At 40.3% G+C, this 17,565-nt stretch overlaps 1 protein-coding gene across 1 annotated transcript in view; it reads left to right on the top strand.

Moving 5' to 3' along the window:
- The window catches only part of LOC110116013 (probable DNA helicase MCM8), an 80,046-nt gene that overhangs the window by 22,400 nt on the left and 40,081 nt on the right, over positions 1 to 17,565 (top strand). Inside the window, exons 7-8 of the mRNA XM_020849438.2 lie at positions 10,036 to 10,131; positions 10,238 to 10,390. Coding sequence (XP_020705097.1) covers positions 10,036 to 10,131; positions 10,238 to 10,390 — 249 coding nt within the window. The remainder of the gene's footprint in view (positions 1 to 10,035; positions 10,132 to 10,237; positions 10,391 to 17,565) is intronic.

Raw genomic sequence — 17,565 nt, 5'->3', positions numbered from 1 at the left:
TATTATGATTCATTGGAAGATAAATATTCTATACATTCATGAAACTAAATGGGTGGGAGAGAAGGCTAAAGAGATTAATAGTTTAGAGTTTAAACTTTGGTATTCTAGTAGGAGTCGTACTAGAAATGATATAGGTGTGATTGTAGATAAGGGTTTGAAAGATAATGTTGTAAAATTTAATAAAATTGGAGATAGAATTATAACTTTTAAGATTATTGATGATGATAAGATTATTAATATTATAAGTGCTTGTGCTTCTCAAGTAGGTTTGAATATGTGCTCAAAATTAGAATTTTGGAATGACTTAGAAGAATTAATACAAAAGATACCTCTTGAAGAAAGTTTTTATTGGGGGAGATTTAAATGAATATTTTGGTAGAGTTATAAAGGATTTTAAAAGTATTCATGGTGGCTATGGGTATGTTGCGACTAATGAAGGTGATAAGATTTATTAGATTTTGCTCTAACTTATGATTTTATTATTACTAATACGTTATTTAAGAAAAGAAATGAGCATTTCATCACTTATAAGAATGGATATAGTAAAACTTTGATTATTTTCTTATAAGAAAAGTTATTCCAAGTGAAAGTCTATGTACCAAACACCGCTTATTAGTTTTGGACTTTAAAATTGTTGCGTCCTGGAGTATTCGCTGTGGTAGAGAATTATAAAGTTTAGTGCCTTAGCTTTGTACGAAGATCCAGCACGCATACAGATAAAGAGAGGTTGCAATATTCATAGGAAACACTAGTATTTATAGTTGATTACAAATGAGTCCCTTCTTTGGGGAGAAGGCCTTAGCTTGATGTACATCTTATATAGTACATTACATGGTGGGAATACAAAGAATCACTGTTGATGTGTTGGTTTTGTTGGAAGGATTATAGTTGGTGGGCGACGTAAATTGGAAGGACCGTAATCGACGGGCGATGAAGGTCGGAAGGACTGTAGTCGGTGGGCGACGTAAGTAAGAAGGATCGTAGTCGGTGGGTGACAGAGGTCAGAAGGACTATAGTCGGTGGGCGACATAAGTCAAAAGGATCGTAGTCGATGGGCAATGGAGGTTGGAATGATTGTTTTCTTACAACAGAGGTTGGAAGGACGATGTCAGGTAGAAGTCCAGCATTGGATAGAATTCTGACGAATGTCCAGCGACGAGCGAAGGACCGACGTCAGTCGGCGGCCGGACAGAAAATTGGCTTTAGTTGGTTGTCGGACAAAGCTCTGGCGTCACTTGGAGGTCGGGCGAAAATTCGGCGGCACTTGGGGTTTGGGAGGAACTCCGGTGTCACTTAAAGGCCGGGGGAAACTTTGGCGCCACTTAGATTTTGGGCGGAACTTCGGCGGTGGTCGAGGAGTCTCTTCCTTCTCTTCTTCCTTTCCTTCTTGCCTTCTTGCTTAACTTTGGCGCTGGTAGGCTGCCGGGTAAAAGTCTGATGGTGGTCGAGAAGGAGCTTCTTCCTTCTTTTCTCTTCTTACTTAGCTCCCCACTGAAGAAAAATGAGGGGCTATTTATAATTTTCTAAAAGTGGCATGACTAATAAATAGGAGAAAGATCAGAGGTGAATTGGGAGTGGTTTGAATGGACGATCGGTGTTGAATCTCTTGATCGTGGACCCTTTATCAAACATTTGAAGGCTCTAATGATATTTGAATTCAACGATCTTGGGTTTGTTGGATTCGTCTCGTCGAGCCGCTCCATTTGACTACAAGCACACTACTTTTGGAAACTATTTGGTAATCCAAATTATGGATTGAACTTTCCAAATATGCCTCGGGTCTTTGATTTGGACCACTTAGAGTTCAATTGAGCCGAATTTTGGTGTTGTTGGGTTCGTATTTCTAAGACGTTTAGTTCGACTATAAGTTTGCTGAAATCAGAGTTGAGATGGTCTTTGAATGAATTTTAGAAGTTTCCAACTTGATTTTGTCTCGAGATTAGTGCCCGATCAAGATAATTTTTCGATGATATATCAATTGCCCTTATTTTCGGATGTCGAAGCTGCAGCAGTTCGAAAATACATGTGTCGATGTTTTACATTGGCCGAATCGTAAAAAGTTGCGTTTCAAAAATTATAAATTTGCTCAAACTTGATCATAGAGGCCCCGTTGAGCTTTGAAAGTTTCAAAATTGTGTCCGCAATATCGAAAAACGTATCCGAGGACCCCAAATACGTCTGATTTGGACTGTCCGGGCCCAAAATCGGAGCCTTAACGCGACTTGGCGGTTGAACTGGCCGGCTGCCGCCGGTGGCGAGTGTCCTCGATGACGCGCAGACTGAAGGGGCGCGTGAAGCGCCCCCTTGAAGTGACGATTTTTTAATTTTCAATCCTTTTTTTTTATTTTTTTTTTCAATTCAAGGGCCCCCTTATATATATATATATTTATTTATTTGATTTTTTTTATGGACCCCTCCAATTTTTTAATATAGAATATTCCTTTAAATATTTTTATTCCAGGAATATTCCTGACTTCTTTTTGAAATATTCTTATTCCTAGGGTATATTCCTCCCTTCTCTTTCTCCTATAAATAGCCACCTAAGGCAAGAGAAAAATTGCTACTCTCCTTTTTTCTTGCTCTAGCTTTCTTACAGTTGAGACTTTTTCCTGTTCTTGATAGGTGACATCCCCTACTCAAATTCAGGGCCCCTCTTCATGTATAAACGTTTGAATTTTTGGAGTTGTTACTTCTCATTCTCCTGCGTTCTAACTTTCTTACAGTTGAGTCATTCCATTGTTTTTGATAGGTACATCACCTATTTAAATTCAGTGCCTCTCTCCATGTGTAGAAGTTAGAATTTTTGGAGTCATTCCTTTTCTTTCTTCTCCTGCCTTTTAACTTTCTTATAGTTGAGGTATTCTCCTGTTTTTTAATTGGTGGCATCTCCTATTCAAATCAGGGTCCCTCTCCGTGTGTAGAAGTTTAATTTTTTGGAGTCGTTTCTTTTCTTTCTCCTCCTCTCGCATTCTAACTTTCTTACAGTTGAGGAATTTCTCTGTTTTTGATAGGTGGCGGCCCCTATTCAAATTCATGGCCCATCTCCTTGTGTAGAAGTTAGAATTTTTGCAACCGTATTTTTTTTCCTTCTCCTTCAAGTTGAGGCATTCCCCTAGTCCTGTTTAGGTTAGGGCCTCTCACTGAGTAGGAGTCTGCTCCTTCGAGAGAGATCCTGCACTTGGGGGAATTTTAGCGTCGAGTTGAATTCCAACGAAAGTCCTGTAACGTGCAGAACTCTGTTTAAAATTGCGTAATAAGAGGCGCGTCTTGAGGCGTGCCTCTGCGCAATTTGACCCAAAACCGCCTCGAGGCTTATGCAATTCCTCTCCTGGCAGAGGCGTACGCCTCACTTGGACTGAGGCGCGCCTCAGAGGTGCAATTGCGCAATTCTGGCTGAGGCGTACGCCTCAAATATATACTGTACCGCTCAGTATATGCTCAGTACCGCTCAGTATATGCTCAGTATAGCTAGGTATTTGCTCGGTACTACTAGGTACATGCTCGGTACCGCTCAGTATATGCTCTGTACAGCTAGGTATTTGCTCGGTACTGCTAGGTACATGCTCGGTACTGCTAGGTACATGCTCGGTACTGCTCAGTACCGCTAGGTACATGCTCGGTACTGCTAAGGAACATGCTCGGTACCACTCGGTATCTTCCCATAAAAACAACTTACGAACTTCAAAAACAAATAGAACTTCAAAATTACTCTTAAAATAAAATTTTGTTCCGGGGGCGCTGCCGCTGGAAACCCCCACAGGGGCGCTGCCCCTTGACCCTGCGACCGAACCCCGCCAGGGGGCAGCACTCCCTTGGACCCCCGGCAGTCCGGCATATTGTTCTATTCATCATCTTTACTAATAGTTGTTAGTTTTAGTCTACTTGTTCATGAGTGCATGCTTTGATTGGAAGACATTGGACTCTATAGGAGAGGAGGAAGGGGTGAGAAGATTCCCTTGAAGACCCATTTAGTGATGGGACATGATTGGATTATATATATATTCTTTCTTAATTGTACTTTGTGAGTTTTGATAGACTAATATTTTGTGATTTTGTACTTTGGTACATGATTTTATTGCATTTATTTTCTTACTTTTCCCTAATTTTAATTGTCATTTAGATGTTTTTATTGTATGATAGAATCTTACTATTTTTTACTTGCTAAAACCCTTAAATTCTCATTTACGCAATTCTTCGTCGGTGAGGCTTACGCCTCACACCGCCTCGAGGCTTACGCCTCGCCTCAGGGACGAAAAACGCCTCGAGGCTTATTTACGCAATTTTAAACCTTGGTGCAGAAGTCCAGCGACGGGAGAAAGTTCAGCGTTGGGTATAATGCCGACGAAAGTCTTGCAATGTGCAGAGAAGTCCAGTGACGGGAGGAAGTTCAGCGTCGGGTAGAATGCCGATGAATGTCCCACAACAGGTAGAAATCCAATGTCGGGAGGAAATTCAGCACCAGGTAGAATGCTGATGAAGTCCCACAACGAGCAAAAATCCAACGACGGGATGAAGCTTAACGTCGGGTAGAAGTCCGTCGAAAGTCCTGCAACGGGAGGAAGTTTAGCGTCAGGTAGAAATCCAACTGCGGGAGTAAAATTTTGATGTTATTTGAGCTGAGGTCCGTCGGCAGTCAACAGACGAGTGGAGAGCTGAAGGAGAGAGTTGGAGGGTGTGTTGTTATCAGTAGTTTGAGCGAGAAGCCGATGATGGCTGATATGAAGTAATGGACTGCCTGTAAACATTAGACAAAGGGCCGATGATGGCGCGTATCCAGTGGCATTTTGCTAAGACAATATGCATCCATAATGAAGTGTGCGGATATTAGATATCCCTTATGGAAGGGGTCGAAGTAGTGTACAATGTCAACATTCTAGCGATATACTAACATCGTCAATTGAGTTGAGGCCTGATGAAGATCAAATTTTAATATTTCTTTAAAGAAGTTATAGGAAATATATTGAAATGCAGTAGAAAAGAAGTCATTTAAATCTACCAAGGATATTTGACTGTTTTGAAGTTGCTTGTTGCTTGATGATAGTAACTTGTATTGATGATGTCAATGTACTTTTTAATTTTAAGTTCTAGTGAGAATAAATATACACATGAATATGTATTTATGTAACTCCATTGATATTGTATATGAAGTTGAGAACTCACCAAGGATGTATGACCTATCCAAGGTTGTATGTCAGAGCTCTGCTCGATGACGATGCTCGATGACGAAATATGAATGAGGCAAATACTTTTGTTTTGAGCTCACGTTTCATTGAAGGCTTTCTGTGTTGGCCCAAAATTGATGCGCCCTACCAGTGAGTTTCATTTCAACGAATCTAACCTTCCTAGTTTTAGAGATGTTGTACCACTTAAAGAAATTATCCATGTCCTTGATCCAGTCCAGAAAGAGCTGGGGATCGAGGGTACCGTCAAAGTTTGGGCATCTACATTGATGTTCTTCAACAGAGGTATATTAGGGTCATTATGAAAGTCATGACCGTATTGAGGGGCACGATAAGGGCCACGCGGGTGTCTCTAATCCGGTAAGGTATCGTCCCCATATAGCGAAGGTCTAGACATTATGTAAGGTGTAGGGTGATTCCTAATTTGTTCTAGTGTGTCAAATCATTTCGTCATTTGACAACGGAGCTCAGCTAGGTCAGATTGATTTTCCTTAAGTTGTTGGATGATATTGTTGATTTGACCTACCAACAGATCTATGGTCCTGTAAATTTGTTCTGGGTCCATCCTAAGTCTAAGGGTGACTCAGAACTATGCAAGTATGAAATAAATTTATATGCTATTAGGCAAGTAAATTTTAATGCATGCAGGATGCGACTTAGATGCTAAAATATAAAAAAAAATTTGTAATAGCATCTAAATGCAACCATGCTCTGATATCAAAATGTTGTAGAACTAAATGCATAGGTAATTCTGCAATGTTGAAATTAAAAGCTGTTAAATTAGAGCAAAAATAATTAAGTTTACTTTTAGCTATTTAAACAAATCTTGAAAACAAGAAATATGTGATTTAAGCTTAGGCCAAATTACACGATAAGAATTAGAATCATAAATAATCAGTTCCAATCAAACATAGCATAACATGAAGGGATTTTCAAAGGAAATCCTTAACTTAACATTTAGACTAGTTATTATTAGGATCCACTCACTCACACTCTTGATGTTTGGTTATGCGGAGACAAATTACACAACCTTTATGATGTCAAAATTAAGAGAGTAAGTAGGTAAAAGAGAAAGGGGAAGAGTTTATGCAAAGGAAGAGGATACGAAGCTACGGTGTGGTCATTTTGGGTGCTGATAAAGAGACTACAGCAACACGAACATTCTAGATGTATTTGGACAGCATTTTGGCAAGTTATGGAAGGTGGGCAGCAAGCTAACTTATGCTGGAGGTTTTGTGTGGATTATAGGGCGTTGAATAAAAAGCCTGTGCCAGATAAATTCCCCATCCCAGTGATCGACGAACTATTAGATGAGCTATATGGAGCAGTAGTGTTTTTTAAGATAAACTTGAAGTCGGGCTACCATCAAATCAGGATGAAGGGGGAGGATATTTAGAAGACGGCCTTCAGGACGCACGAAGGGCACTACGAGTTTTTGGTGATGCCATTTGGGATCACTAACTCCCTTGCTACTTTCCAGTCTTTGAGGAATAGGGTATTTCGGCCGTACCTTAGGAAGTTTGTTCTGGTATTTTTTGTTGACATTCTGGTGTACAGCAAAATGGAGGAGCATTTGAAGGTAGTTCTGAAAGTTTTACAAGAGTATTAGCTGATGGCTAACCTAAAGAAGTGCAGCTTCGGCCAGTCTAGTGTGGAGTATTTGGGACATGTAGTGTCCCATGAAGGAGTGGCGGCCGATCAAAAAAAAAATTGAGGTAAGGTGCAAAATAGTGCGCGCCATGGCGCACGGCGCGGCGCGGCGCACCTACGGCGCCATCAGAGATGGTTGTTCAAACTGTTGGGCTATGATTTTGAGAATTGATGCCTTATCCAAATGTGTGGGGGAACTTCAGGAGCTATTTTTTTCGTTGCCGTTGATGGTAGAATGGGGGGCTATCAAGGAAAAAAGCATGCAGAATAAAGAGTTGAGAAAGATCATGGAGGATTTGATGAGAGATAATAGTAGCCATTCTGGTTACTATATGGAGGGGGAGAGGTTGTTGTATCAAGGGAGGTTTGTGATGCCTCAAACTTCCATACATATTCCTCAAATTACAGGAGTTCCAAGACAGTGCAGTGAGAGGTCATTTAGGAGTACATAAGACCTATAGAAGGCTGGCATCTGAGTTTTACTGGAAGGGGATGTATAAAGATGTTGAGGAGATGGTAGTAAGGTGCGAAGTGTGCCAGAGAAATAAATATATGACAATGGCTCCAGGAGGACTACTATAACCCTTGGCACTTCCAAACGTAGTGTGGGAGGAAGTGTCAATGAATTTTATAGACGACTTACCACTAGCAGAAAGATTCACAGTCATCATGGTGATGGTTGATAAACTTAGTAAATATGCACATTTCACCCTCTTATGACATCCCTGCACCGCAGTGACACTAGCATCAACATTCATCAGGGAGGTGGTTCGACTACATGGGATTCCTGTAGATTACGTATAAGTCCTTTATACCAAATCGATCGAAATTTCGCGCTCTATTTTATAAAATTATTTGCGTCGAAATCCGACAACTTCGAATTTTTCACTTAAAATACGTCGCGGCGCTTTGAAAAGCGTGCGAAGTCTGAAAAGGCTTTTTGCGGGTTTTACATCCTGAGTTGATTATGTCTGATCGAGACAAAGTTTTTCTCAATCAATTTTGGAGGGAGCTGTTCAGGTTGCAGGGCACTATTCTTAAGAGAAGTATGCCTATCATTCGCAGACAGAAGGTCAAACAGAGGTGCTGAACTGAAGCTTTGAGACTTATTGGAGGTGTTTTGTGTTTGCAAAGCCATGGATGTGGGCTAAATGGTTAGCATGGACCGAGTATTGGCACAATACTTCATATCATTCTTCATCTCAGATGACTTCTTTTAAAATATTGTATGGAAGAGACTCCCCACACTTGGTGCATTTTGGGAGATGGATCACATCGGTTTATTCAGTTGAGCAGTTCTTAGAGGAAAGGGACAAGGTGTTGGAGAAATTGAAGAATCATTTGTCTAGGGCACATCAAATTATGAAGAAGCAGACAGATCGACATAGGAGGGACATACAATTTGAGGTTGGGGAGAAAGTATTCTTGAAACGAAGGTCCTACAGGAAGAGATCAATCGCTAACAGGAGAAACGAGAAATTGGCTTCGAGGTACTTTATCCCCTATGAGATTTTGGACAAGATTGAAGCAGTGGCATATCGTTTGAAGTTACCCCATCCGCCACGATACACTCTGTTTTCCATGTATCACAGTTGAGAAGAGCTCTAGGGGAGCATGCAGTTTGTGTAGCGTTGCTAATCACACTGACAGAGGACTTGGAAGTGGTCTTAGAACCACCGAAGCTGGGGAGAGTCCGATTTGACAAAAAGGGAAACAAAGAAGTGATGATTAGATGAAGGACCTTCCCAATTTCGATGCCTCTTGGGAGCCATATGAGAGAGTGAGGTTCTAGTTTCCTTCTTTTCACTTTAATGACAAGGTGAGTCTTTGGGAGCGGAATAATGTTAGGCCGCCCTTCTTGGGCCGGCTGAATCGGTCCAACCTAGACCTGTTCACTTCTACAGCTGGCGGCCCAAACAATGGGGCGTAACCAAGGGGGAGGGATGGATGCCCTAGTTGGCCCAAGCAATTAATTAAATGGGTGTTTAGGAGGAAATTTTGAATTAGGGGCTATTTAAGGATTTTGTATTTCTCCTTTGGCTTTAATTAGTTGATAATGCTAGAATTAAGGTTTCATCTTGAATTTGAAATCTGATTTGAGATTTATAGTTTGTGTTTTTGGGCTCTAGGCTTTGCTACAGAATTGGAGAGTTGTTTCTTCCTCTCAAATTATAGAAACTTGTATCTTGTATTGCTTTTCTTGTTCGTGGATTGAATAGAAGAAGTTTTCCTTATGCTTCTCTCCAATATTCTGAAATTCCTGCGTCGTTTTTGCTTTCTTCTCTAAAATCAGCTTATTTATCATTGTTTTTACCAATTATTGCTAGGTTTATTTGTGAACTCAAGTATTTCCCTTAGGGTTACTTGCGAACTCAAGTATTTCTTATCATAAAACAAAAAGACCAACATGCCCTTAGGGCTTACATAGGACTACTCCCTCAAGTGAGGGTACAAATGAAAAATATGTAGATAACCTCAATACAAATATAATAATAGTTCTAATACAAATAATAACTCAAAAATAAAGCGGTGCAATCGTGCCCATAGATCATCGGCCCTGTCTTTGGTGAACTCTCCATGGTTGGATGTTCTCATCAAATGTGTTTTCTAAAGACCATAGTATATTTAGTCCATTTCAAATCTTTTCTATGTGTGGCAGGAGAGAAGTTAGAGCAAAAACAATTTGAAGTGAGAATTGGCATTGACTAAGGGGTTTAAAGATAGAGAAAGAGAGAGTTGGGCTGAGGATTTGCGATAGGAGATAGAAAATGGAAGTAGAGAAATAATTATAGTGATAGATGAGATGAGGGATTTTTTTGTAAAGACAGTGTTTGTTAGAGCTAGATAGGAGGATAAGAGCCAAATTGTAGAGATAGAGAGTCAAAAGGAGAGGGAGGGATAGGAGGACAGAGATATATTTGGAGTGATTGAGATGTGTGAGGAGAGAGGGAGCTACACTTTTCTGTAATATCAGTGGCCAGTATACTACACTTTACAGATTGAACTCAATTTGGATTCTGGTCAGTAATACATTGCTTGAATCTGTTCATTTTCAAAAGTAGTTGGCTTCAAGATCAAATTTTACAATTTTGAAGATATGCCTCACTTCATTTTTTATTTTTATCATTAATAGAAAGTACTCCACATAAGTTTCATTACGTTCATCTAATTAGAACATGTTCATTTTTATTCTTTCGGTCTACAGCTGGGATCACACTTGCATTATTTGGAGGGGTGCAGAAGTACTCAATGGATGAGAACAAGGTCCCAGTTCGAGGGGATATTCATGTCATTGTAGTTGGTACCCATGATTTAAAATTATTTTTTAACTTCATATGAATTTACCCGTTGTCATTGCAAATAATTCAACAATGATGGAATTTCAAGCCCTGCGAATGCTTTGTTAGGTGATCCTGGACTGGGTAAGAGCCAACTTCTACAAGCAGCAGCAGCAGTTTCTCCACGAGGCATATATGTTTGTGGAAATGCAACAACAAATGCTGGCTTAACTGTTGCTGTTGTTAAGGATCATATGACAAGTGATTATGCCTTCGAGGCAGGTAGACAGTTTGTTTGACTATCTTTATGCTCAATCATTCTTTCTTCTTGCATTAACCATACAGATTGTTAATTTTTAGGTTCCATTTTATCATATTTGATTTATTGTAGTTTTGTGTTATAAGATTGTCCCCGAAACTATTCCTTTATAAATATGTTTCGGAGTCTCAATGCAAGTGGGAAGAAGCAAAGCTGCTAGAACTGATATTTCATCTAATTGATATTCTGTCCGCTTATCAATAAATTATTCTAGTTAAATAAAGTTTGAAAATGTTCATATATACATGGATGCAAAAGATGAATGTATGTTTAAGGATACCCTGCTATTATGGAAATGTATAGGCATATCTATTCTGTTTATTTGACATGCTTATGACATCCAATGTCCAAAACCTTCTTTTTTAGCATAAAAATCTAGAAAATTTTCAAAATAGTCCCCGGACTATTCATGTATGGCCAATTTAGTCTAAAAATATCACATTGCCCCAATTTTGTTCCTCTACTATATAAAATTGATCCAAATTAGTCCCTCAGTAATTATGACATCAAATTGATCCCAATTTAGCCCTCCGATTTTACGAAATTTAACCCAATTTAGTCTCAAAGGGACTATTTTGGATCAATTTTGTATAGTTGAGATACTAATTCAAAGTAACATTATACTCTTGGACTAAAATGATCATATATGAATAGTCGGGAGGTTATTTTGAAATTTAATCCATTTCCTCACAATTACATAGAATTTGGCATTGTTCTCATCTTTTTGTCCGAATTATGTTCTAGTTAACTTTCAACTCAGATATTTCATTGCAATTAGAACGGAGCATAGAACTAAGTATGGTGTGGTAAAAATTTGTTGATAGATAAGTTTAGCATGGTAGAAATACTATTGCAAAGATGGATTGTTGTAAAAAATAGGAAAGATACAGTAAAAAATAATCCTATTGAAATGATAGTAAGAATGACATTATTAATCTCAAAGGCTGCTCATTGAAAATATAAAATGTTTACATAATAACGGTCATATTGAATTCCTATTTTTGAATTTTTTTTTTTTTTTAATTTTGAGTGTGATCAATTAGTTGGGTTAACTTGAGTCTATATTTACATGCTTATAATGTTATTTTATTCATTAGGTTTTTGTTATCCAATCCTTTCGTTTAGTATGGTTCCATGATTATATCGGAGCTTATTTTTTATTTACAATTGTTTTATTTTTATTTTTTTTTCTTTTGAGTGGGAGTCTTTGGTTTGTGGCTATTTTATTATTTCTTAGGCGGTTATTCTGCTCTTCCGTAGTAGCTCCTATTGAGTTCTTAGCTTGCAGGTTTGATGCTCTGCTATGATTGTGGTTCTTGTGGTCCTTTTGGTTTCTTCGTTGGTGGCTTGTTCATGGGCAGTGTTACATAGCCTATTTGATGTTTCATTAGGCCTACAAATAGATCTGTTGAGTTATAAAGGAAAGAAAAATGAATCTATGGCCAATAAAAAAAATCCTTTATACATGTAAATCATTCTTCTTCTTTGATGCGGAGCATTATTGAGGCTGTTCCAGTGGGCTGCAGAACACCTTACCTGACCTGCTTTAGTTAGTTAGAGGAGAAACTCTTACCACTTACGTTGTTGTTTTTAGCCATAGCTTTTTATTTGCTCCTTTTTAGTTGCTTAACCGTTTTTAGCTTTTGCTTTACTCTTTAGTAGAAGGATGTTACAAGGTGTTCTTAGTTTTTGCTGAAATATACTCAAAACCAGTGAACTGTGCAAGTTGCAAGTTCTTACTGTTCCATTGCTAAACTGTTTGCTTGTGCCTCCTCAATCGATCCTACATCAGTATTTGGTATCAGAGCTTGATGGTCGAAAGCAGCAGGCGGGTGGCACCCAACGATTACAACAGCCTAGAGGCTCTGTGGGCAGCGCACGAAGTACTGGGGCGTCGCACAGAAGAGCTGGAGAATGACGTGCATCGGATCCACGAAGAAATACGCCGAGAGCTGAGGGAAATTACCATCCGCTTAGATCGGATTGTTCCCAACCGGAATGCTCCGGTAGTGCGGCGAGGGGCGGGACCAGAGCGTCTTCGTCCACGGGAAAATCAGTTGGAGGAATCGTCTGACTCAGATTTTGAAGCAGGGGAAAGGTGTGTGATTTACTGGTGGACAGTGGCTGCACGGAGAACGTTGTGTCGCGATCCATGGTACAGGCTCTGAAGCTAAAAACCACGAAGAACTCTAACCCATACAAAATCAGCTGGGTCAAGAAGGGCGTTGAAATGACAGTAACGGAGCTATGTAAAGTGACGTTCTCTATCGGGAAACACTATGTTAGTGAAGTTTTATGTGATGTCCTAGACATGGACGTATGTCACATTATTTTGGGGAGACCGTGGCAGTACGATGTAGGAGCTACCTATGACTGTAGAGCCAACACATATTCATTTGATTGGTGTTGGAGAATTTTTGTATCCTCAAACGGATTGCATATTTTATAATCGAGCACGGCATAAGAATACGATAAATTTTAATTTAATTAAATTGATTTAATTTAATTAAATTGGAGTCTAATTTGAGTCGATTTTGTCTCGACGTCGATCGATCGAGTCGATCGAGCGCGATCGAGCCTAGTCGGGCTCGATCGGGGTCGAGTCGGTGCGAAAATATTCGTCAACAATTGGAAGGGTCGGCGACTGCGTTTGGTTCCACACAACTACAGTTCATCAATTGAATCTCCAAAAAAAGGTAATGCTCTGTTTGCTGTATCTGCTAATGCATTGTTGAATGCATGGAGAGAATCCACTAGTTTGATGGCTTTAATAGTAAAAGAGATCTCTCCGATCACTGTTGGGAAGGAAATGCCAACTGCTATAGCTGATCTGCTGAAGCGATTTTCGGATATCTGCACTGATAAAGTACCAGCCGAGCTACCACCTATGAGAGAAATTCAACATCAAATTGATCTGGTACCGGGTGCTTCATTACCGAATCAACCACACTACCGGTTGGGTCCTAACGAAAACGCAATATTGCAACAGATTGTTGATGAGCTGCTGGATAAACAATTGATTCAACACAGTTTGAGTCCATGCGCCGTACCGGCTCTATTGGTTCCGAAGAAGGATGGCACGTGGAGGATGTGCGTCGACAGAAGGGCAATCAATAAAATTACAGTAAAATTTAGATTTCCAATGCCGCGGATGGAAGAAATGATGGAGAAATTGGCTGGATCAAAAATATTTTCGAAGCTTGACTTGCGGAGTGGATATCATCAAATTAGAATCCGGCCCGGCGACGAGTGGAAGACTGCGTTTAAGACGCGAGAAGGGCTGTATGAGTGGAGAGTAATGCCGTTCGGCCTTTGTAACGCCCCCTCCACCTTCATGAGATTAATGAATGAGGTATTGAGACCGTTCCTCAATCATTGCTGCGTTGCATATTTTGATGACATTTTAGTCTATAGCAACACATTAGATGAGCATTTGATTCATTTAGAAGGTGTTCTAGAGAATCTGAGGAGTAATAAGCTTTTCCTGAACATGACAAAGTGTGAATTTGCTGCATCATCAGTATCCTTTTTGGGCTTCATTATCACCGCAGAAGGCATGAATACCGACCCCCGCAAGATCAAGGCTATACGTGATTGGCCAGTTCCGAAGACCCTCACAGAAATTAGAAGTTTTCATGGCTTAGCAAATTTTTATAGAAGATTTATCAAAGGTTTTAGTATTATTACTGCACCCATCACAGATATTCTCAAGTCTAAAACATTCTTTTGGGGTCCCGAACAACAATCCAGTTTTGAGCAGATTAAGATGGCCCTTACCACCGCTCCCGTACTGGCTTTGCCAGATTTCAGCAAGCCATTTTCTGTTGAGACAGATGCATCTGCAGTTGGCATTGGGGCTGTGCTGTCGCAGGATAATAAACCTATTGAATTTTTTAGTGAAAAACTAAGTACCACCAGGCAAAAATGGACAGTATATCAGCAAGAATTATATGCAGCTGTACGGGCCTTGAAACAGTGGGAGCCATATCTACTTCAACAAGATTTTGTTCTGTGTAGCGATCACAAGGCTCTCCAATACATCAACACACAGAAGGACATTAATCGGATGCATGCTAGATGGTTAATGTTCCTGCAAAAATTTACCTTTGTGTTGAAGCATAAAAGTGGTGCGCAAAATCGGGTGGCTGATGCCTTGAGTCGGTGGGCGGCTTTGGTTACGCAGCTGTAGACCGAGTTCTTGGGGTTAGAATCATTGCAGGATCTGTACCCGGAAGATGTAGACTTTGGGGAAGTTTGGCAGAAGTGTCTAAGATCTGAGCCGATTACAGATTATTCCATTCGCCATGGATTCTTATTTAAGGGAAACCTCCTGTGTGTCCCTAATTCGTCTTGGAGACAACAAATCATCAAGGAAGTGCATGGCGGTAGCTTGGGAGCACACGCGGGGAGTGACAGCACGGTTGGACAACTCCAGGCCAAGTTCTTTTGGCCTCATCTACGTCGTGACGTAGCTCATTTTGTGGAACGATGTTCGATTTGTCAGAATTATAAGGGAGGCGGTCAGAACACCGGTCTCTACATGCCTTTGCCCGTACCTGACTCAATTTGGGAGGATCTCAGCGTGGATTTCGTTCTGGGATTACCCCGCACACGTCGCGGTAATGACTCCATCATGGTCGTAGTCGATCGTTTTTCCAAGATGGCACACTTCGTGCCGTGTAAGAAAACTTTCGACGCTCTCAATATTGCCAAATTATTCTTTCGGGAAATCGTGAGGTTACATGGAGTCCCCCGATCCCTAACGTCCGACCGCGATGTTAAGTTCATAAGCCACTTATGGCAGGAACTTTGGAGACGGATGAACACCAATATACAGCTAAGCTCCTCTTATCATCCTCAAACCGACGGCCAAACAGAGGTGGTGAACCGGACATTGGGTAATCTTCTCCGTTGCCTAGTACAAGACAGTCCTAAGCTTTGGGATGACGTTCTAGGACATGCCGAGTTCGCCTTCAACTCCATGCCGAACCGATCCACCGGTAGATGTCCATTTACTATTGTTTATACTAAACCTCCCAACACTGTTGTTGATATTGCAGTGATTCCTAAGTGTAACAACAAGGCTGCTGCGACACTGGCGGATCAATTCACTGAGATGCTGGCGAAAGTCCGTGCAAAGCTTCAAGAATCCAATTTGCACTACAAGAGGAGCGCTGATTTGCATCGCCGGAAGAAAGTTTACAATCCCGGAGATCAAGTGTTGGTGAGATTGAGAAAGGAACGCCTTCCTCCTGGGACGTATTCGAAACTTGGCCGCCGCAAGTTTGGTCCATTTACGGTCAAACACCGGATAAACGACAATGCTTATGTGATCGATTTGCCATCAGAATTCACTACTTCGCATACTTTCAATGTGGCAGACATCTACACCTATCCACTACCGGACGAGGACGACACTGCCGTTGATTCAGGTGGAATCAACCTTTCTTCTACTCAGGGCGAATGATGCGGAGCATTATTGAGGCTGTTCCAGTGGGCTGCGGAACACCTTACCTGACCTGCTTTAGTTAGTTAGAGGAGAAACTCTTACCACTTACGTTGCTGTTTTTAGCCATAGCTTTTTATTTGCTCATTTTTAGTTGCTTAACCGTTTTTAGCTTTTGCTTTACTCTTTAGTAGAAGGATGTTACAAGGTGTTCTTAGTTTTTGCTGAAATATACTCAAAACCAGTGAACTGTGCAAGTTGCAAGTTCTTACTGTTCCATTGCTAAACTGTTTGCTTGTGCCTCCTCAATCGATCCTACATCATTCTTATTCTTCAGCTTACGGGATTCTGATCCGTGATAAAGTGATACTTGAAATATATCGGGAGAGGTCGCTGTGAGTTCTGAGAAGCTCACTTGACTTTAATGAAGAGTTTGTGTATCCATAAAAATTTTAAGGAGGTAAAATAGACTGTAGATAAAGCGTTCCTCTTTTCATTCTACCCCGTCTCATCTAAATCCTCAAATCTCATAATTCAGCCTTTTCTGCTTCTTGGCTTCCCTTTATGGGGTTGTTTGGTTGGAGGAAAAAGAAATGTTGTGTAAAAGAAATACATTACTTTTTTATTTTTTGGTGTTTGGTTGGAGAGAGTGTAAAGTTAAATCATAATGTATTAAGAAATCCTCGCTATAGTTCATTTTATTTGTAAACCAAAACCTCCTAAATCGAGTGAAAAAGGAATTCGCTGGCACGAAAGAGAAGCCCACGTGATGTAGGACTACGTTGATTGAATGATTTTATTAAGAGTTTGCACAACTTCATGATTAGAGAAATAACAAAGAAATCTATTAGCAAATAAAACGACGAATCAAAACGTAAGAGAGGTCACTGTCGTTTAGGCTAAGTTGCACATCAAACGATTTTGAATCTTCAAAATAACTTATGAAAATAACATCATGCCAAAGAAGTAGTTTTCAACAAAATCCCTAGTCTAACAATAAGATTAGTAAACAAATGAATGCACTCAAATTCCTACGTTTACTAACTTAGCAGAGTCAGGCGAACGCGTCCTTCGTGATTACAATCTAATCACAAGAAAAAGGTTAGACTTAAGAAATATGAGAAAAGGAAGAGTAGAAAACCTCCGTCAAGGATCGGTGGCAATCCTCCACTCGACGATCTCAAGTTGTTCTTCAATAGCTTCAACCAAGGTGTCCAAGATGCCTCAACCATGTGATCGATCCTCGGGTTGATGTTGGAGAAGGTTGAATGGAGAATGTGCACGAAACCGTGTTTGTTGTAAGCAAGTCCGTAGTCAGTATCGAGATCGGCCATTCATGAATGCAAGATGATGAATTCCTCCAAAGATTACTAGTAATCTTGAACTCTGTCGACGAGGAAGAAGTTTCTTTAGAAGTGGAGGTGATGGAAGGAGGCCGGCCAATGGGAAAGGAAGACCAAGGAGTTTGTCTCAAACTTGGGAGAGGGAAGAGTTTAAAACTTGAAATTAATTTCAGATTTTTTCTAGGAAGGGAGTTGAAATTTGAACAACTCCAAAAGGGGATGTGAGGGGGGGGGGCAAGGGTGGGATGGGTTTAATTTAATTCCAAAAAAGGGGAGAGTTCTTTTGGAAACAAATTAAATAGGAGGGTTTAGGGGATTTCAGCTAAGGAGGTGGAGATGAAATTTAGAG

This window comes from Dendrobium catenatum, unplaced genomic scaffold (genome assembly GCF_001605985.2).
Source record: "Dendrobium catenatum unplaced genomic scaffold, ASM160598v2 fragScaff_scaffold_945, whole genome shotgun sequence".
Lineage (NCBI taxonomy): Eukaryota > Viridiplantae > Streptophyta > Magnoliopsida > Asparagales > Orchidaceae > Dendrobium > Dendrobium catenatum.
Note: the sequence above shows the minus strand (reverse complement) of the source record. Positions and strands in the feature narration are given on the sequence as shown.